General features: G+C 36.9%; 1 protein-coding gene across 2 annotated transcripts in view; it reads left to right on the top strand.

Moving 5' to 3' along the window:
* Positions 1–18,401, top strand: part of EPHA6 (EPH receptor A6) — an 874,905-nt gene that overhangs the window by 565,963 nt on the left and 290,541 nt on the right. The window contains exons 7-8 of one of the 2 annotated variants that reach the window (XM_060149380.1): positions 742–789; positions 1,180–1,345. In XM_060149380.1, coding sequence (XP_060005363.1) covers positions 742–789; positions 1,180–1,345 — 214 coding nt within the window. The remainder of the gene's footprint in view (positions 1–741; positions 790–1,179; positions 1,346–18,401) is intronic. The other variant, XM_060149381.1, reaches the window with a different exon arrangement.

Genomic DNA, 18,401 nt, shown 5'->3' with positions numbered 1-18,401 from the left:
CACCATTGTAAAGCAATTATACTCCAATAAAGTTGTTAAAAAACAAATAAATAAAAAATAAAAACAGCAAACCGGACAAAGGCTTCATGGTGCGACACAAGCCCAGGGTCTTCTGGCTGCATTAAATGAGGGCAAGAAGTCAACACAGTTGAAACATATACTCCCAGAGGGTTCTTTGAAAATAAGAAGTATGTACTGTTTTTGTTTTTTTTTTGTATTTAAGAAAAAATTTATTGGAGTGTAGTTGATTTACAATGTGTGTTACTTTCAGGTGTTCAGCAAAGTGATTCAGTTATACATATATTCATTCTTTTCTAGGTTTTTTTTCTCATAAAAGTTATCACAGAATATTGAGTAGAGTTTCCTGTGCTATATAGTAGGTCCTTGTTAGTTATCTATCATATATAGTAGTGCATGTATGTTAATCCCAAACTCCTGATTTATCCCTCTCCCCCGCCCCACCTTTTCCCTTTGGTAACCATAAATTTGTTTTTGATTAAAAAAAAAATCTACCTCACAATCAGTATGTATCTCGTACATCTTTACAAAGTAAACTGTGGTATTTTGCAGAGGAGTCAACTCTCCCTCAAAGGAAAATTTTCATCGTTTTATGTCTTAAGTTGCTTCAACTTCAGTGTTACTATTGGGGAATCACTGAGTTTCAGAACAATGCAGTTGATTCGGGATAAAAGATCGCAAACTTTAAAAAAACAATTAATTTATTTTTCCTTTCACCCACAGGTCTACCCACGGATAGCGCCGGCATTTTGGCACTACCTGCGGGTAGAAGTGAGTAGCGGGTACTTGAACTCTCCCACCCTTGCTCCTTGCTTGCTGCTGGCCCGGTCTGATCTGATGTGCCCATTTTATTCAAGATGCAGCTGCCATTCTGTGTAAACATGCTCTCCACGCCACCACCATTCCTTAGAGTCGGGTCAGAAATCCAAATCACCAAAAATACAAGATCATCATCTTTCTTAAAAAGTTTCCAAATCAAGACCATATCATATGCATTATAATTGGTGAAAAACGAATCACTAAATTATGGAAAACCATGCTTGCACCAGTTCTTAATCAGTATTTTTGAGAGAGCAGAATTCCTCAGCTTGACTTTACAGTGTGTCAAGGTAAAGGAAAATAACCCTGCTTCACTCCCCTTCTCTTCTCTTCTGTCTCCAGGACCACGAGCAGCAGCTCTCCTATTCCTCCACGAGGTCCAAGGCCCCCAGTGCCATCATCACAGGTCTCAAGCCAGCCACCAAGTACATTTTTCATATCCGAGTGAGGACTGCAACAGGGTACAGTGGATACAGTCAGAAGTTTGAGTTTGAAACAGGAGATGAAAGTAAGTTTCACACAAAGATATAAAATAAGATGTTAATTTAGTGTGGTTCCAATGTGACCTGATAGTTGAAAATCTGATGTCCCAAATTTTGAATAGTCTCATCATGCAGGATTCTGTTCATGTAAATACTCATACAGTCGTTTCAGTTAATGCTTTGGTGCTGTCGTTAAATATTTTCATCACTCAGGCCACAGCACAGAGAGTCTCACTGGGTGGTGTTAGCCTAACTGTCCGCCAGTCTTGGCATCATAATGTGATACTAATGAATACTTGGAAGAGAGTAAAGCCATGAGCAAATGATTTTAGCAGTTAGTTCAAAATTATGCAGCTTTGGCTTGTTATATTAGATCAATAAAAACAGTGGTCAGGAGACAAACTCCCCTGAAATGCACATTATAAGTTTAAATATTAGATGCATGGGCTTGATTAGAAACTCAAATTAATTTCGTAGCGTCAACATATTGAAAACTAAAATGGGAGAAGAGGGGAGTGAGGCATTCCAAAGTCATGTAACATAGCATTAAATGTCATGTTCATTCTAAACCCAGTTCTACCATTGAATTATTTTTTCAATTTTAGAAATCCATCACATTGCTATCTTTGTAAGGATGATATAGGTGGCTTTTGCTATGTACTTTGATGGAAAAATATCTAAATACCTAATTATAATAAAATTCTGGGGCTTCCCTGGTGGTGCAGTGTTGAGAGTCCGCCTGCCGATGCAAGGGACACGGGTTTGTGCCCCGGTCCGGGAAGATCCCACATGCCGCTCGCTAAGCCTGCGCGTCCGGAGCCTGTGCTCCGCAATGGGAGAGGCCACAACGGTGAGAGGCCCGCGTACCGAAAAAAAAAAAAAAAATCTGTTCCCATCACTGTTAAAATACCTGTATTTGCATAAGAATTCAAGAATAGCAACTTTATTTTAAAAATTATTTATGAATAACAATAATAATGTCTAGCATTTATTGAGCCTATTCTCATAGGTGCCAAAAATCATGTGCAGTATTTTACATGTGTTGTCTCTTTTAAACGTTTCAACATCCAATGAGACCAGTATTATTTTCCTAATTTTACTTATGAGAAATCAGAAGCCTAGGGAAATTGAGCAACTTGTCAGATTCATGCAGCTGGTAAGAAAGCTAAGCTAAAATTTGAAACTAAGGACTATCTTCTTCCAAGGCCAGTACTCTACCATCCTGCCAAGTCCTTCCATTGGAATTATAAAATACTAATGGTAAGACCACTGATTAAGCCACAATTCCCCCAGTTTATCACTTCCTGAAAGTGAAGCTATGTGAGTTTCTAACTATATGACAGAAGGAGAGTTTTGTTGTTGTTTTTAGGTTAATGAACAACATTGATCCATAAGAACTTTTTCATTACAACTATATCTAACTAAAAAGTGGAAAAGCACTGACATATTTAATTAAGAAGGAATACAGCTTAAGGAGGGAAAGTGAACAAAGGAATAAAAAGAATACTTATAACCTGGATGTTTAATATCTGTGATAGTCATTTGTAATCCCACTGAAGACTATTGACTTTTCAAGCTAGAGATGAAATTATTGGGAGTGTAGTTATCACAAAACTCCATAATCAAAAGCAATATAAAATATTCAAAAAAATGTCCCTGCTATGTCCTATTGACTGCTTTCTTCCCTGCCCACATGCCAAGACTTAATCTAGGTGCAAAGCCAAGGACACAATTCAAGGAAAGTTTGGTCCAGGGAAGAGTCACATCATTGTCTTGTCCAGGGTGTGTTTATTGTGTCTTATTTCACAGAAGAAGAAATTCACCTAACTTTTTAAAAGTATGACATTTTTGAGTATTATATCATCAAGTCAGAAATGTACTCTCAAACTCATAGGTCTAAATCTGGATAATTCATTTATGTTTGTCTGGGACTTTTAGACAAAGCAATCTAGTCTAATAAGAAAACATAAGTTCTGATCTAAATATTGTATTTGGTTTTAACTCTAAATTTCAACTTATTGTACTTTCAGGACTAAAATTCTTTCAGATGTTATGTAAAAGATAAGTACTTTGAAACTCCTTAGCAGAAAGGTCCCATACTTACAATGACCCAGTATAATATTGATTCATTCAATGAAAAATATATAGGACAGTTAATATGTGCCATACTCTGCGTGAGTCTCTGGGGATAAAAAAGTAATTAGACCTGCAACCTCTGCCTTTGCATAATTTATAGTCTAGATTTGTGGGAGGAAAATTAAAGTTTCAATTAAAAAATACAAGATTGAATGACATGTACTACCAGACAGATATGCAAAGAGTGCTATGAGAGCATAGAGAAGCTGCCCTAATTCAGCATGAATAGATCATGAAGGTCTGGAGGATGAGACGCAGTGGCTCATTCTTTAAAGAAGGGTGATAAAGGAATAGCAAAAGCGCTGAGACCTGAAACAGCATGAAAAATTTAAAGAAGAGCCAACTATTTGGTGTGACTACAGTGAGGAGACATGAAAAATTAAATGGTGGGAGCTAAAAGCAGAGAATTATATACAGGGGCCAAGAACAAGACGAAGTTGCTCTTTGGGCCATGTTAAGCTTATTGCACTTTATGAAGATATTGAAGATTCATGGGAGGATTTTAATTAGGAGTAATATGACCAGTAACATGTGCAAGACTGTCTGCTGAGCAGTTTACACAAATTATCTTTTTAATTCTGCTAAGATTATAACTCTTTTTAGAAACTTAAGTAGCTTTACCAAAATCTGATAACCAATGAGTGGAGGTGCAGGATTAGAACCCTAGAAGCACCTGACAGCAGCAGCAGACAGCAAAAAACATATTCTGAATTACTGATTTATAAATGTCATGAAAGTGACTTTTATAATACTGTTGAAGAGACAACAGCGTTTGAGAAGAGTTTGAAAAATATGTTTGTGTAAACCTGGAGTTTGGGTGCATAGAGTGGCTCCCAAGTCAATTTACAGCCTGAGGAAAAATTATTTAAAGGATCATTTTTTATCTGGTTAACTTTAAATTGCATTTTCAAAGCATGCTGTTTATATCCAGGAGAGAATTTCAATGAATAATGTCATAGTAAGATACGCGTAGGTTTACTATAAATTCAGGAATATAATGATATGAATCCAAACTGACAGCATCAGTCTTTTTCTCTACATACCCTCTTAGCGCATCTTTAAATTTTTATAGCTTTTGTTTTTCAAGTACTGTCTGAATTATTGTAATGTCAACTTCCTTATTAAGGTCTCTCTTGTGTATTATTTAATTAACTGACTTTATGATGCATAGAGATGGGATGTGAAGTGGGAAGGTGAAATTAGGTACTCTCTCATTTGATGGTCTAGTTCAAATTTTTTAAAACAAGCAAAACAAAGTAGTTTATAATGTCATTCCCTTTAGCTATACCTATTTTACTTTGTTCAACTTTTAGTTTGCTAACAACCAATGAGACGATAATATAAAATATGAAACAATTCTTTTTCAAAATTATAATGTTCTTAACTGATTACTTGTACTCTACAAACATAGTGGCTTCATTTATTTTTTAACATCTTTACTAGAGTATAATTGCTTTACAATGTTGTGTTACTTGCTGCTGTTTAACAAAGTGAATCAGCTATATATACGCATATATCCCCATATCCCCTCCCTCTTGCGCAGCCCTCCCACCCTCCCTATCCCACCCCTCTAGGTGGTCACAAAGCACTGAGCTGATCTCCCTGTGCTATGCAGCTGCTTCCCACTAGCTATCTGCCTTACGTTTGGTAGTGTATATATGTCAGTGCTACTCTCTCACTTCGTCCCAGCTTACCCTCCCCCGTCCCCGGTCCTCAAGTCCATTCTCTAGTAGGTCTGTGTCTTTATTCCTGTCCTGCCCCTGGGTTCATCAGAACCATTTTTTTTTAGATTCCATGTATATGTGTTAGCACACAGTATTTGTTTTTCTCTTTCTGACTTACTTCACTCTGTAAAATGAAGTAAGATGGACGCTAGGTCCATCCACCTCACTACAAATAACTCAATTTCGTTTCTTTTTATGGTTGAGTAATATTCCATTGTATATATGTGCCACATCTTCTTTATCCATTCATCTGTCGATGGACATTTAGGTTGGTTCCATGTCCCGGCTATTGTAAATAGAGCTGCAGTGAACATTATGGTACATGATTCTTTTTGAATTATGGTTTTCTCAGGGTATATGCCCAGTAGTGGGATTGCTGGGTCATATGGTAGTTATATTTTTAGTTTTTTAAGGAACCTCCATACTGTTCTCCATAGTGGCTGTATCAGTTTACATTCTCACCAATAGTGCAAGAGGTTTCCCTTTTCCACAACCTCTCCAGCATATTGTTTGTAGATTTTTTGATGATGGCCATTCTGACCAGTGTGAGGTGATACCTCATTGTGGTTTTGATTTGCATTTCTCTAATGATTAGTGATGTTGAGCATCCTTTCATGTGTTTGTTGGCAGTCTGTATGTCTTCTTTGGAGAACTGTCTATTTAGTTCTTCCGCCCATTTTTGGATTGGGTTGTTTGTTTTGTTTTTTGATATTGAGCTGCATGAGCTGCTTGTATATTTTGGAGATTAATCCTTTGTCAGTTGCTTCATTTGCAAATATTTTCCCTCGTTCTGAGGAGCCATCACCATGACTCCTCTTGCTCTGTTTTTAGACCAGAGGTTGGATTTTTTTCCAGAGTCAGAATATGCTAGTGGAAACTGGCCAGCAAGTTTAAAGAGTACTAACTATGACTGTTAGCACTATAAAAAGAGCCTACTTGAACTATAGCTATTGGGATCCTCTTTTCCTAAGTCTATAGAACAACCTCATTCCCTATGTTATATAGGAAGAGAGAGAGAAAACAAGGGAGAGAGAATTGACTGATAGATCTATAGATAAGTAGGTAGAAAGTCACTCATATATAGTCACAAAACACTTTCTTTTTGTGTTTCAATACGGACATTTCATATGTCTGCTAATCTCTCTTAGGACTAATAGTGTATAGCTAAATGTTATGTTCACTAACAGCATTTATTGAACTGCTATTGTGTACAGGCCTTTTTATTAGGTACTGTAATTGATCCCCCCATCTTTTTGGAATAGAGTTAACAAAATTACAATAAACTACAGAATCAGTAGTAAGAAAGTAAGAATATATAAATATTCCATGTGGATCTTCTCGAAAGATAGGCGAACAATATATAGGTGTTAGAAGCTCTCAAATATAAGAATTTTCTCAAAATTAATATAAAATCCATATTATGCCCCAAAGTATCAAACACACCCACACGCACGCACACACACTGGCGTGCACGCATACATACACACTGTCAAGTACAGGCCTTTTTGGCTTATATGAATGAAACAACAGAAAATTTTATCTGCCTCATATTTGTTTTTATTTCTGAGCTTATTTTCTGGAGAAAATGTGCTTCTTTTCAACGAAGAAAAAGATGAGAATTAAAATTGAAAAGTTATCTACATAACCAATAATGTTATCCATATCCTTACAAATTGCTTGAAAAACCATATTTGATTCAATTTTAACAATCATCTGTTAAAATTACATGTACATTGTTCAAAATAAATAATTTAATGATAAAGCAGTCAAACATTTGTTTTTATTTAAAACACAACCAAGATTTATCTAATATTCAAATGTAATTTACAGAAACAAAAAATACTTTTATGGGTTCATTTTTTTAAACCAAAATAAAATATATCCTGCTAGATTGCAGTCAACTTAAACATTTTACTTATATACTGTACAACAGTTTGTGAAGCTATCAAAAGGTAGGAGAATCCATAGCTTAAAGCCGGAATTTTACATGTAATTTATCTCTTCCATTGCCTTAGTGGTTATCCAAATGATCCAGTAGAGTAAATACACAGCCAACATATAAGCAATGCATTCCTTTTCCCTGAAAAGATTAATTACACCTTAAATTTTAATAATATGTAAATTTAGGTTTTTACCTGTAAGCTACATGAAGCACTTCTGTAGCACCAAAGCCACATCTGTCAACATTTTAAAATATACCATTATTTACCAAAAGTAGTAATGATGGACTAGATTTATATCACTTAAATAACTACATAAAAGTCATTATGATTAATTAACCAAAGTATAAATTACTGAATCATGGCAAGTGTTTCAAATTAGAATCTTATGCCACATCTTACACATTTATACAAAAAGTGTTATGTTGATACAAATGAATAAATTTAATCACTTAGTTATTTTAAAAACACCCATAAAATTTAGCTATTTTTAGTATGGTTCCATATTTAAGCAGTTTGATTAGTTTTAACAATTTATGTATGGAAATGATCCTGAAAATTAAGGTGTAAGATCGTGTCTTTACTTTCTTCTTCCTTAGTCTATTTTTCATGCCCTCCTTTGACTAATTTTTCTATACTCAACTTTCTACACTTAAAAACTCCAAATCGTTGGGTATTTTCTACTGAATAAAATGTGAGTTTCTCAACAAATATTCAAGTCTTCCTCCAATCTAATCCAAATTGACATCGTTTCTGTTCTATTTTCCTCTAGTTAACATATACCCTGGGAAAATGTATAAATGCTCATGCATGAAATTTTCTGAATCTTCATCCTATCTAAGTTGTGTCTGTGACTTCCAGCTGGCATATTCAGAAACCTATCACATTACAAATAGTCAGTCCGGCTCACATGCTACACCTCCTGAAGTGTTTTTGATCAATCCAGTGAGAAGTAATCACTCTTTCCTCAGACTTTCTGTAATATTTTATTGTGTGAGGGCTTACTTCTTTACTAAGTTGCTAGCACTTTGAGGTCAAGAACTGTCACCTGTGTATCTTTGTGTCTCATAAAATGTCTTATACGTAGTTTCCAATACACATTTAATTAAATAAATGAAGAATGTGTAATTTCAAAATATGGAAGAATAGCATATTGCCTACAAGTCGAAAAAGAAAGAATCAAATATTTTATTTGCCACAGGTAAGCAACATTGCTTGTTATATTTTGGGTAACAAGCTGTAACTGATTTGAATCATGTAAAAACATGATATATGCAATTTTAATTACAAATTAATTGTTAATTCTAAAATTTGGGGGTATTTGAGGTAGAGTAAAATGACTTCTTTGTTGTTAAATAGATATCCCTCCTTACACATCTTTTTAAAAAAAAATCTCTATATGTTTGATCCAGTCTATTGGTTGAAACCCAATCTGTACTGCTTTAATTACCAAGGATGAAATTAGCTACATCATTATTAACAGCAGCCAGAAATTTGAGGATGATTATTAATGATGAAGCAGAAAGAGGGCCAGCTGACCCTGGTGGAGTAATAAAAAAGTTAATTAATCAAGAAGGAGGCAGATTTCATATTTATGAGTCTACCCAGAAGAGGATGAATTCCAGTATATAAGACTTTAATTTGAAATAATCTTCAATCAATAGCACACTTTCAATGTTGGCAGCCATAGCTGTCTAAAAAGAAACATCAGTAGGCAAGAAAAATTTTCTAGCAGTTAGGTTGTCTGAATATAAATTGGCCTACCTTATGATACAATGAAGACCTCTTGGAAGACTTCTTGCTGAAGCTAGCTGGATGCTTATTCAGCATGTCATAAAGGAAATCCCTGCTTTGGTTAGGAGGTTGTGATAGAAGTTTAATGTAACTTCTAACGTTGATATTTTATAAAAACAGGTAATATTTAGTGAGTTCTAATTATGCTTCAAGCACTATTTAATTCTTTATGGCTACTAATATACTTACAACCTTTGAAGGGGGTGCTATTATCATGCCTATTTTATGGATTAGAAAACAAACACAAAGACGTTTATTAACTTACCAGGTCCTCACAGCTAGTAAGTGTTAAAATGAGGGTATTATGGCATTAGACTCTTTTCATGCTTGGAACCAGGACTGAGTTCCCTTTCTACCCATTCAGTGTTTTCACTTTTCTTATTCAGGTTGGTCATTACTTCTAATTTTCTACATGATTATTTCTTATTCTTACCTCCAATACTCCACTCTTCCTTAACTAATTATATTCCTCCTTAGAATAAAATGTGTTTGATTTTCAGAAAACTATAATTATTTACAAATCATCATGCATCAAGTTCAGAGGGTTATATGTGCTTTAATGTAGATTTATGGACTAATGCACACATGGTACACCTAGTATGCCATTCTAAAGGGGCAAAATAATGCAGTTAGTCTGATTACCTTAAATGTGCTGGGACTTGATGAAAAGTAACTATTTGCATAGAAAATGGAAGTCTCCTTTTAAGAAGCCTGCATTGACAAAAATATTTTGCTTCGGTTTTGCACGGATCCAAAAAAGATTTTAAATGATGGGGACCGGGCTTATGTACCATAGGACAGATTGAAGGCCTTAATATGAAAAATATTAAAGACTATAACTTTGCTAAATGGGCTGGAAAGAAAATCATTCACTGTTAACAGGTACTTAGAAGTTGTAAAATGTGTATATCAATGTGCAGTGTTACAATTTGGATCATATTTAAAAGGGAACTAACAAACAGCAATGGATCTATTTCTTAAAACAGAATATAGTTTTATTTTAAGCCAATAATCTGCAGCAACATACAGAAAAATATGATTTCTTTGGGATATAAGCCATCATCCCTTGACTAGAATTGTTTTTTGAGATCAGGAGCCATTTCTTATTCATTTTTTACTTCATGTATTGCTATGCAAGTGCCTGACAAATAGAAAAAAAACAAACAAAGATGAATAATATATGCTCTCTGTCTTCAAGAAGCTCACCACTAACCTCACTAGAGGCTCTTGTAACAGAGTTCCTTATTTGTGTCATTCCCAAAGTCTAATTTTAATTTGACTTGATTTGAGATGAGATGGATTGCTTCTATCAGCCATCATATAAATTGCCTGAATTTTTCTGTCAAGCTATTTGACTTTTCAACCTTGAATTCTTTAACAGAGCAAAAAACGTTCTTAAGACATTTTAAATTGCTCCAAATTTAGTAAAAAATATATTCTCTATGTAATACTTGAAGATTTAGAGCCATTCTTTAGACTACACAAATCAGCTGTATTGACTTCTATTGTAAAGTGGCTTTTTAATGTCATATTTTAGTTAGAAAAGCATAAAGGGCAAAGCAAAGATAAACCTGATCTCTTAATATAACCATATGGAACCTATCTGGAACTGCTCGTATGTTTCTTAATTATGGTTGACCTCTCACCCTCATCTGTTGCATGATCATTTACTATTCTCAGGACAGCGTTGGGAGTATTGTGATGTTCAGTCGTTGCTTCTAGAATGCGTTAGGGTAGTTCCAGCTAGCTGTAGGGTGATGCCCAGTGGCAATACATAGATGTGGTTCATACAGGCAGGGTAGAAACACATGATGCTGGGATGAAAGTGTCCTTTAGAAGCCATGGACTGCAAGGATGACACAGCACAGGGCCTTGGTTCCTTTCATAGCTTTATTTCCTATTTCCCGATTGAATTCTATCCACCTGGTAGTCCATCGTTTCCAGAGATGAAAAAATTTGAGAGTTGAATGAAAGAGTTGTCAAAACGTCCAAGTCAGGTGAAAAGTACTTTATGGAAAGTACATAAATACTAAATACTATCTGCCGATGTCAAAACATAAAGATATAACGTAGTTTAAATTGTACTTACCACGGTACCAGTACGCAGTAAAAATAATTTTAAATTATCTAACGTAACATCTTTTAAATGTGTATTAACCCAATGCAAGGCATCTATCTGCTTTTGCCTTTATCTCACTGTGAAGTCCCAATACTGAATGGACAGATGTTTATAAAATAAACCCAGCCAGCTCTACCAAGGCCTGTGTGAAGAATCAAGAAGCAGCTTAAGTATTTGCGTTACACTTTACTTTTTCAAGGGAAACAGTAGTTCAGTGAATTTAAATTGAGTAATAGGAATTCTTGGCAAAATAATAGTAGGAACCATTTAAAAGATTTAGCTGTGTGTGCACAAACCTGAGCAAGACATGCGTGAGCGCATTACCGACTATGCAACAGGCAAAGAAGCAGAGAGCGGCCACCATGCTGCCAGTTATGAAACAGCTGATTTACAACAAACTGAATCCATATTCTCTTAAGCTTTTGGAAAACAGAGCATCCTTTAAAAAATGCTTTTGCACTATAGGTATTTTTTTAATTAAATAGTTCTATATGCTGTATACAAAACAGAAGAGCAGACTAAATGATTTTTTTCAACAATCAGTTTCAGCATTTCTGTAAACAATAAACATTGCAGTATGACTTAATGAAGTTAGCATACATATGTATATTTATATATACATATATGTGTATACCTATACATTATACATATATTCATATATTATATATGAATATATAATATACATATATTATGCATTTTTACACACTTCCTATTCTCATTCTGAGATGAAGGAATGAAATTGGCAATGTTTTCAATAGTGTTGCATAAGCTGTTATCCTTGGAAGTAAACGGGTTTATTTCTAAATCTGATACAAAGTTTGTTCCAAATTTGACATGATGAGAAAGAAAGTGAAGGGCACTTGAAAGGAAGCAGCAAGAGCTAAAGAAGGCAGAAGAATGTTCAGCTGTTCGATTTATTTCCTCACTCCTTCACTCAATCAAAAAATATTAATGAGGGCCAGATATAAAGGCAGGCACTGGGGACTCAAAGATGAAAAGAATAAACTTGTTCTTGACTTTCACAAAAGTTAGTTGAGAAGTTCAGATAATTACACAAGATTACAATACAGGGTTACATGCGATGCCTCGAGGGGCACAAGGAGAAAAATCCAAACAAACGTGTCAAGGAAAGCTTCCAAAAATAAATAACTTCTTGAAGGAGACTTTAAAGTTAAATAAAACCTGGCTGTGAAAATGATGGGGATGGAGGGTGGGATAAGAGGGTTGGGGAGTCTCTCGTGTGTGCAGGTAGAGATGAAAGAGTATGGAACTTTCTAATAACTGAAAGAATTTCAATATGCCTAGGACTGTGGTTCTCAAAATGTGAACCCTGCACCAGAAGCATCCAGCAACCCCTGAGAACATGTTAGAAATGCAGATTTTCAGACCCCCTCAGACTTCCTGAATCAGAAACTCTGGGGTCTAGGGGTGGGACCCAGCATTCTGTTTTTACAAGAACTCCAAGTATTTCTGATGCACACTCTAATTAGAGAGCCAGCAGTTTCATCAGAGGGTACAAGGATAGGAGTAAGGAATGATGGGGGTGATAATCTTGGTACAGGAAATACAGGCTAAGGGGCTGGATTCATAGGCAGGGGCCATACCATGCCATCCCTTACCTTGCTACTGAAGCTAAAACCTTCCTGAGTTTTTATTTTTCTTCCAGTTATTTGTAGTTTTGGAGACAGGCAAGGCAGTCAGAGCAAGCTTTCCATAATGGACTTTCCTGGAACCATTGCTAACACATCTAATTATTTCCTCACCTTCATTTTATCCACACTAAAAATAAATCCTTCCAAATATCTTTTTCATTGTCACACCTATAGCTGTCATAACTTCCAAATTCCCCAGAGACTACTTTAGCCTTAAGAATTCACCTACAGAAGGCGCTGGAATGCTGGGAATTATCAATTTAAATTCTAACACATGCTTGCTCTCTGCCAGCGTGTAAGCCTGCATATTTCTCCTTGACAGTTCATATTTGGTCTCTGGACTTTCAAGACACAGTGAATTATGACCTGCTCACCAGAGCCTCTTGAGAAAACTGGAGCTGAGCCACCCCATGCCAAACCTTCAGCGAAAATTGGTCAGTCCTGGATATTGAAAAAGTCGTGGAAATTAAGTTGTCTGGGAAACTTCATGAATCTAGATATCATAGAGGTAAAGGTGATATGTTAGCAAGGCAAAGTTAGACGCCAAGACTAATGTGCCACACAAATGTGTCACTGACTCGTCCCAGGCTAGGTTACTTGGTTGTTTGTTCTAATTGGTAAAGGAAAATGATACATTCAGGTAGGCAACATAGGACTTGGTATCTTGGCTTTGAGGATTTCTCCACTCCAGACCAGTCTGGATCAGCATCTAAGCTCTGCTACTCCCTAGGTATTAGTACCTAAGGAGGGCAATTTAGTCTGTTTAAGCTTTAGTTTTCTCATCATTTCTCATCATGTATTCATTTGTTTGTACACTGATTCATTCAGCAAATATCTGTGAGAACCCATTCTGTATTCTTTACTAAGTACTATTCTACATGCTAGGGATACAACCGAAACAGACCGAGATCCCTGCTGTTCCACAGCTTACATTCTAGAGAGGAGAGAGACAATAAACAGGCAATAAGTAAGATATTTAGAATGTCAGGTGATGCAGAGCTAAGATGTGTTGCCTCAATCTCCCCTTCAGGACCCAGGCATTTATCCCTTCAGTTCATGGGAACGCTGCTTGCTGAAGACTCACAGCTGAATTCCTTTCCCAACATTGCCTCTGTCCAAAAGAGGTTGAATGCCCCAGAGACATCTCTCCCCAGGGGCAGTCAGAATTCAAGACTGATCAATGAGAGGCACAAAGATTAGTCCCATCACTTCAATTCAGGACAACTGTGAAGGGCCAAGTCGGCTCCAGAACTCCCTGAGGTCGGCTGAGGTGTTTGTAGCCACCACATCGCAGTTCAGCGACTCCATTTTCCCATTTCTGCTTCCCTCACTGCCCCATGTGTCCGTACTGAGGTCACTCTTCAGTAAACCTATAGCATGCAGAGCCCCACTGCAGAGTCTGCATCCCAGGAAACTCCATCTAAGACAGATGATGAGAAGTGCTCTGAAGGAAAGTAAAGCTGAGGGGACGTTAGGGAGTGCCTCCCTCCTCCTGTGGTCGTGAAATGTTAACTCTCACTATAATCCTAATTTGGGGGACTCCCCTGGTGGCTCAGTGGTTAAGAATCCGCCTGCCAGTGCAGGGGACACGGGTTCGATCCCTGGTCCGGGAAGATCCCACATGCTGCAGAGCAAATAAATCCCGTGCGCCACAACTGCTGAGCCTGTGAGCCACCACTACTGAAGCCCGCGCGCCTAGAGCCTGCTCTCTGCAACAGGAGAAGCCACCGCAATGAGAAGCCCGCGCACCGCAACGAAGAGTAACCGCCGTTCGCCGCAACTAGAGAGAGCTTGTGCACAGCAACGAAGACCCAACGTAGCCAGAAATAAATAAAATTTATAATCCTTCATAGAGAAGGGCCTTGCCCTTGGTCTTGAAGAAGAGGAAAGATATAAAGAACAAGCATAAAGGAAAGCATAAAGAACAAGGAAATTTTTTATGATAGCAACTGATTCGAGCAATTCAATTTGGCAGATATTTCACAAATAGACAACTAAAGAAGCAGTAAAGAAGGATTTTGGTTAAACGCTTAAGCTTTTCCCCACACTCACTGCTGAGGGCCCAGGTTCAAACCCTGGTCAGGGAACTAAAGTTCCACAAGCCATGGGGCACGGCCAAAATTTTTTTTTAATTTTTTAAAAAAGAGCTCAAGCTTTGTATTGAACCCTGGACTTAGATCTTTATCACTTTCTATATATCAGACCTTGGGCAAGTCAGTTAACCTCCCTGTACTCAGTTTCTACATCTGGAAAATGGAGAAAATACCACCTACTTTCTAGTGTTGTTCTGAGTATGCAGTGACTCAGTGTGTGTACTTAGCAGACTATCCAGCACTCATGTGGTTAGAGCTCAGTAAGTATTGGTTATTAATACTGATTTTATTGGTATTAATTTTCAACTCTAACATTCCATTCTAGCAAATTCAAAACTGTATTTAAAAAACAAAACAAGGACTTCCCTGGTGGTCCAGTGGTTAAGACTCCACACTTCCACTGCAGGGGGAGCATGGGTTCAATCCCTGGTCAGGGAAGTTCCATGTGCCACACAGTGCAGCCAAAAAAAAAAAAAAGAAAATTCATTCATTCAAAAAATGAAACAAAACATTATTCTTTATTATCTTCTTGCATGTAGACATTTTACAATGGCAATCAAGTCATTCTCTGATTTCTCCCTCTGACATTTATTTTTCATGTCCATTAGCTAACCCTTGAGACTAGTAGGCTAGTCTTAGTGTTAGCTTTTGTTTAATTTTTATAGATGACATATAAGCATGAGTGAGATTCCCCAAGATGAGCTGACTTTCCAGGGGTTACACACTGAAGAACTGGATTCAGCCAAGGAAGCTCCACACTTGAACTTGTGAGATACCGGATCTTAGCCAGCATAGGAGGCAAGTCAGGGAGCCTCCATCGGTTCCATTCCAACAACATTATCTTGTGGACCCAGAACCACTGTCTCTCCTGTTCCAATGGTAATCAAATTATTTATGGGTTGGGCCACCTTTCTTTTAAATACTTAAATTACAAAAAGTCTTAACGCCAACAGACAGTATAGCATAATGGTTAGGTCAAACTCTAGAACTAGACTATCTGTATTTAAATCTGGTTCTGCCATTTCTCTCTGCATAACCATGGACAGGTTACTTAACCTCTCTGTGCCATAGTTTCTCCAATTATAAAGTGAAGCTAATAATACTACTGTCTCATATGATTGTTTTGAAGATGAAATAGGTTGATACATGTGAAATGTTTAGAACTGTGGATTACATACATAAGCACTTTAAAAGGGTTAGTTATTATAATAATTACTACCCTTCCTCTGAGGGGGACTCCTTCACTGAGTCCAATATGAATTTTTGAATGAGCCTGTGCTGTGAATCAGCTGCCACTCATCTCCAAAAAAAAAAAAAAAAAAAAAAATAGAAAGAAAAAAAAATTAAGAAGGAAGAAAAATAATGTAATTCTGGCAAGAAACCTCCCTTAGGTTACCCTCTGTGGAATCCTCTTCAGTTTTCAAATAGAAATGACATGATTTATGTACCCATAGCCACCTACCCCAGTATAAATTTTTAAAATTAAATAAATAACTGAACAACTGATTTCCTTGCAAAAGAATAAGCAACCCACAGAAAATCACATTTATCTTTATATTGAAAACTATATTTTGACTCAGAATAGGTATTAGTTATGCTATTACTTCTATAAGTAATAAGCATAGAATATCCTATTTGAGGAAGGATTTTACTTTTTCAAATTATGGAATAGATGCAGGTTTGAGAATTTTTGAACTTTTATAAAATCACATTTTTACTTGCATAATGACTGGAAAGAGGGATACTCCATTCTTTTCCAAATAAACCTGTGTTGCCTGGCAGACAGAGCACCAAGTGGAAACATACCAAGGAGCCTTAGGGTTATCTAATTGCCCTTAGCACATTCTTTCTTCTGTCATTTTCTGTACTGCAACTCAAAATGCCTTTTGAATCCTTCTAAATTGTTGACAGCTAATTTCTGCCCATTAGACACCCACTTCTCACTGTTTGTATTTATCTGTCTTAGGAGCTGCATCTTTTTATAGCTAGCTAGCTGTATTTTTGTCATTTTCCCCTCTCTCTTCTTGCTTAACTGGCCACTGTGCTGATAGATTTCAAATTGTATTAAACATAAACATGCAGTTAAGATACCCAGTTAACACTCATGGTGATTTTAAGTTATGTACCTTTACAATTGCTATTTACTTGAATTCAGCAATAGTTTTTTGGATTATAAAAATATATCATTCATGATTAGACTCTACCCTACCCTTGAGATTATTAATAGAAGCAGGCAATATAAATTTAACAAGTTTTTATTTAAAAAACAAACTTCACGTGAAACTGTCTCTGTCACCATTTTCCCCAGTGTTCTTACTGCTTAAGATAAATACTTTAGTATTTACAGAAAATGAAAGCCACAAGTGAGTAAATAGGAAGTTGATAGGGTAATACTATCTTTGCATTGATCTGTGACATCCAGAGACCTCTAAGTCCTTAGAACTTGCATACATAAGGAGAGAAGGGGCATCTTACTTAGTCCATGACTGGGAAGATATTTGAGGGAGTCTCAAGCAACCTTAGCTTCAGACTTCCAATAGCTTATACTGTGGAAATTGGGGGATTAGGACAGGTGAAGAATGCCAAAACTCAGTATGTAAAACAAAAGCAATGAGAAGAATACTTTCTGTCAATCTTCAGAAGAGAAGCGGTGTAGAAAAACTCACTTGGGCTTCCCTGGTGGTGCAGTGGTTAAGAATCCGCCTGCCAACGCCGGGGACATGGGTTCGAGCCCTGGTCCGGGAAGATCCCACATGCTGCAGAACAGCTAAGCCTGTATGCCGCAACTACTGAAACCTGCGCGCCTGAAGTCCGTGCTCTGCAACAAGAGAAGCCACTGCAATGAGAAACCCGCGCACCACAACGAAGAGTAGCCCCCGCTTGCCGCAACTAGAGAAAGCCTGAGTGCAGCAACGAAGACCCAATGCAGCCAAAAATAAATGCATAAATAATAAATAAATAAATAAATAAAAGAACTAAAAACATTTTTTAAAAAGACTTACATTTAAAAAAAAAAGAGCTTCCCTGGTGGCGCAGTGGTTGAGAGTCCGCCTGCCGATGCAGGGGACACGCGTTCGTGCCCCGGTCCGGGAAGATCCCACATGCAGTGGAGCGGCTGGGCCCGTGAGCCATGGCCGCTGAGCCCGCGCGTCCAGAGCCCGTGCTCCGCAACGGGAGAGGCCACAACAGTGAGAGGCCCGCGTACCGGAAAAAAAAAATAAAATAAAAACTCACTTGAGTTTTTATATGAGCACCTCCATTGCCAGGGGGAAAAAGTACTTAACACATGAATCAGTCAATCTAGTAAGTATATGGAATTTAGAAATTCTTCTCATGTGTTTTAAAGGGGATAGAAGTGACCTCTGTTACACCTTTTGTTAATCATCTAGAATTACTCAATCAAGAATATTGTTTAACAGAACACACCCAAGCATATATATAACTAATCTAAATCATTAGTATCAATTATTAGAGTTAAGAGAGAATTATAGTTATAGTCACATTTCATGTTTTAGGGAGAAAACTGAATGCTTGCTGAATGCTTTTCCCACATATATGCTAACGTATCTAAATTGCCCTTAATTTTTATGGGGATGCTTTCTCAGAAAGCTTGATTAACTAAAC

This window comes from Lagenorhynchus albirostris, chromosome 5, assembly GCF_949774975.1.
Source record: "Lagenorhynchus albirostris chromosome 5, mLagAlb1.1, whole genome shotgun sequence".
NCBI lineage: Eukaryota > Metazoa > Chordata > Mammalia > Artiodactyla > Delphinidae > Lagenorhynchus > Lagenorhynchus albirostris.
Note: the sequence above shows the minus strand (reverse complement) of the source record. Positions and strands in the feature narration are given on the sequence as shown.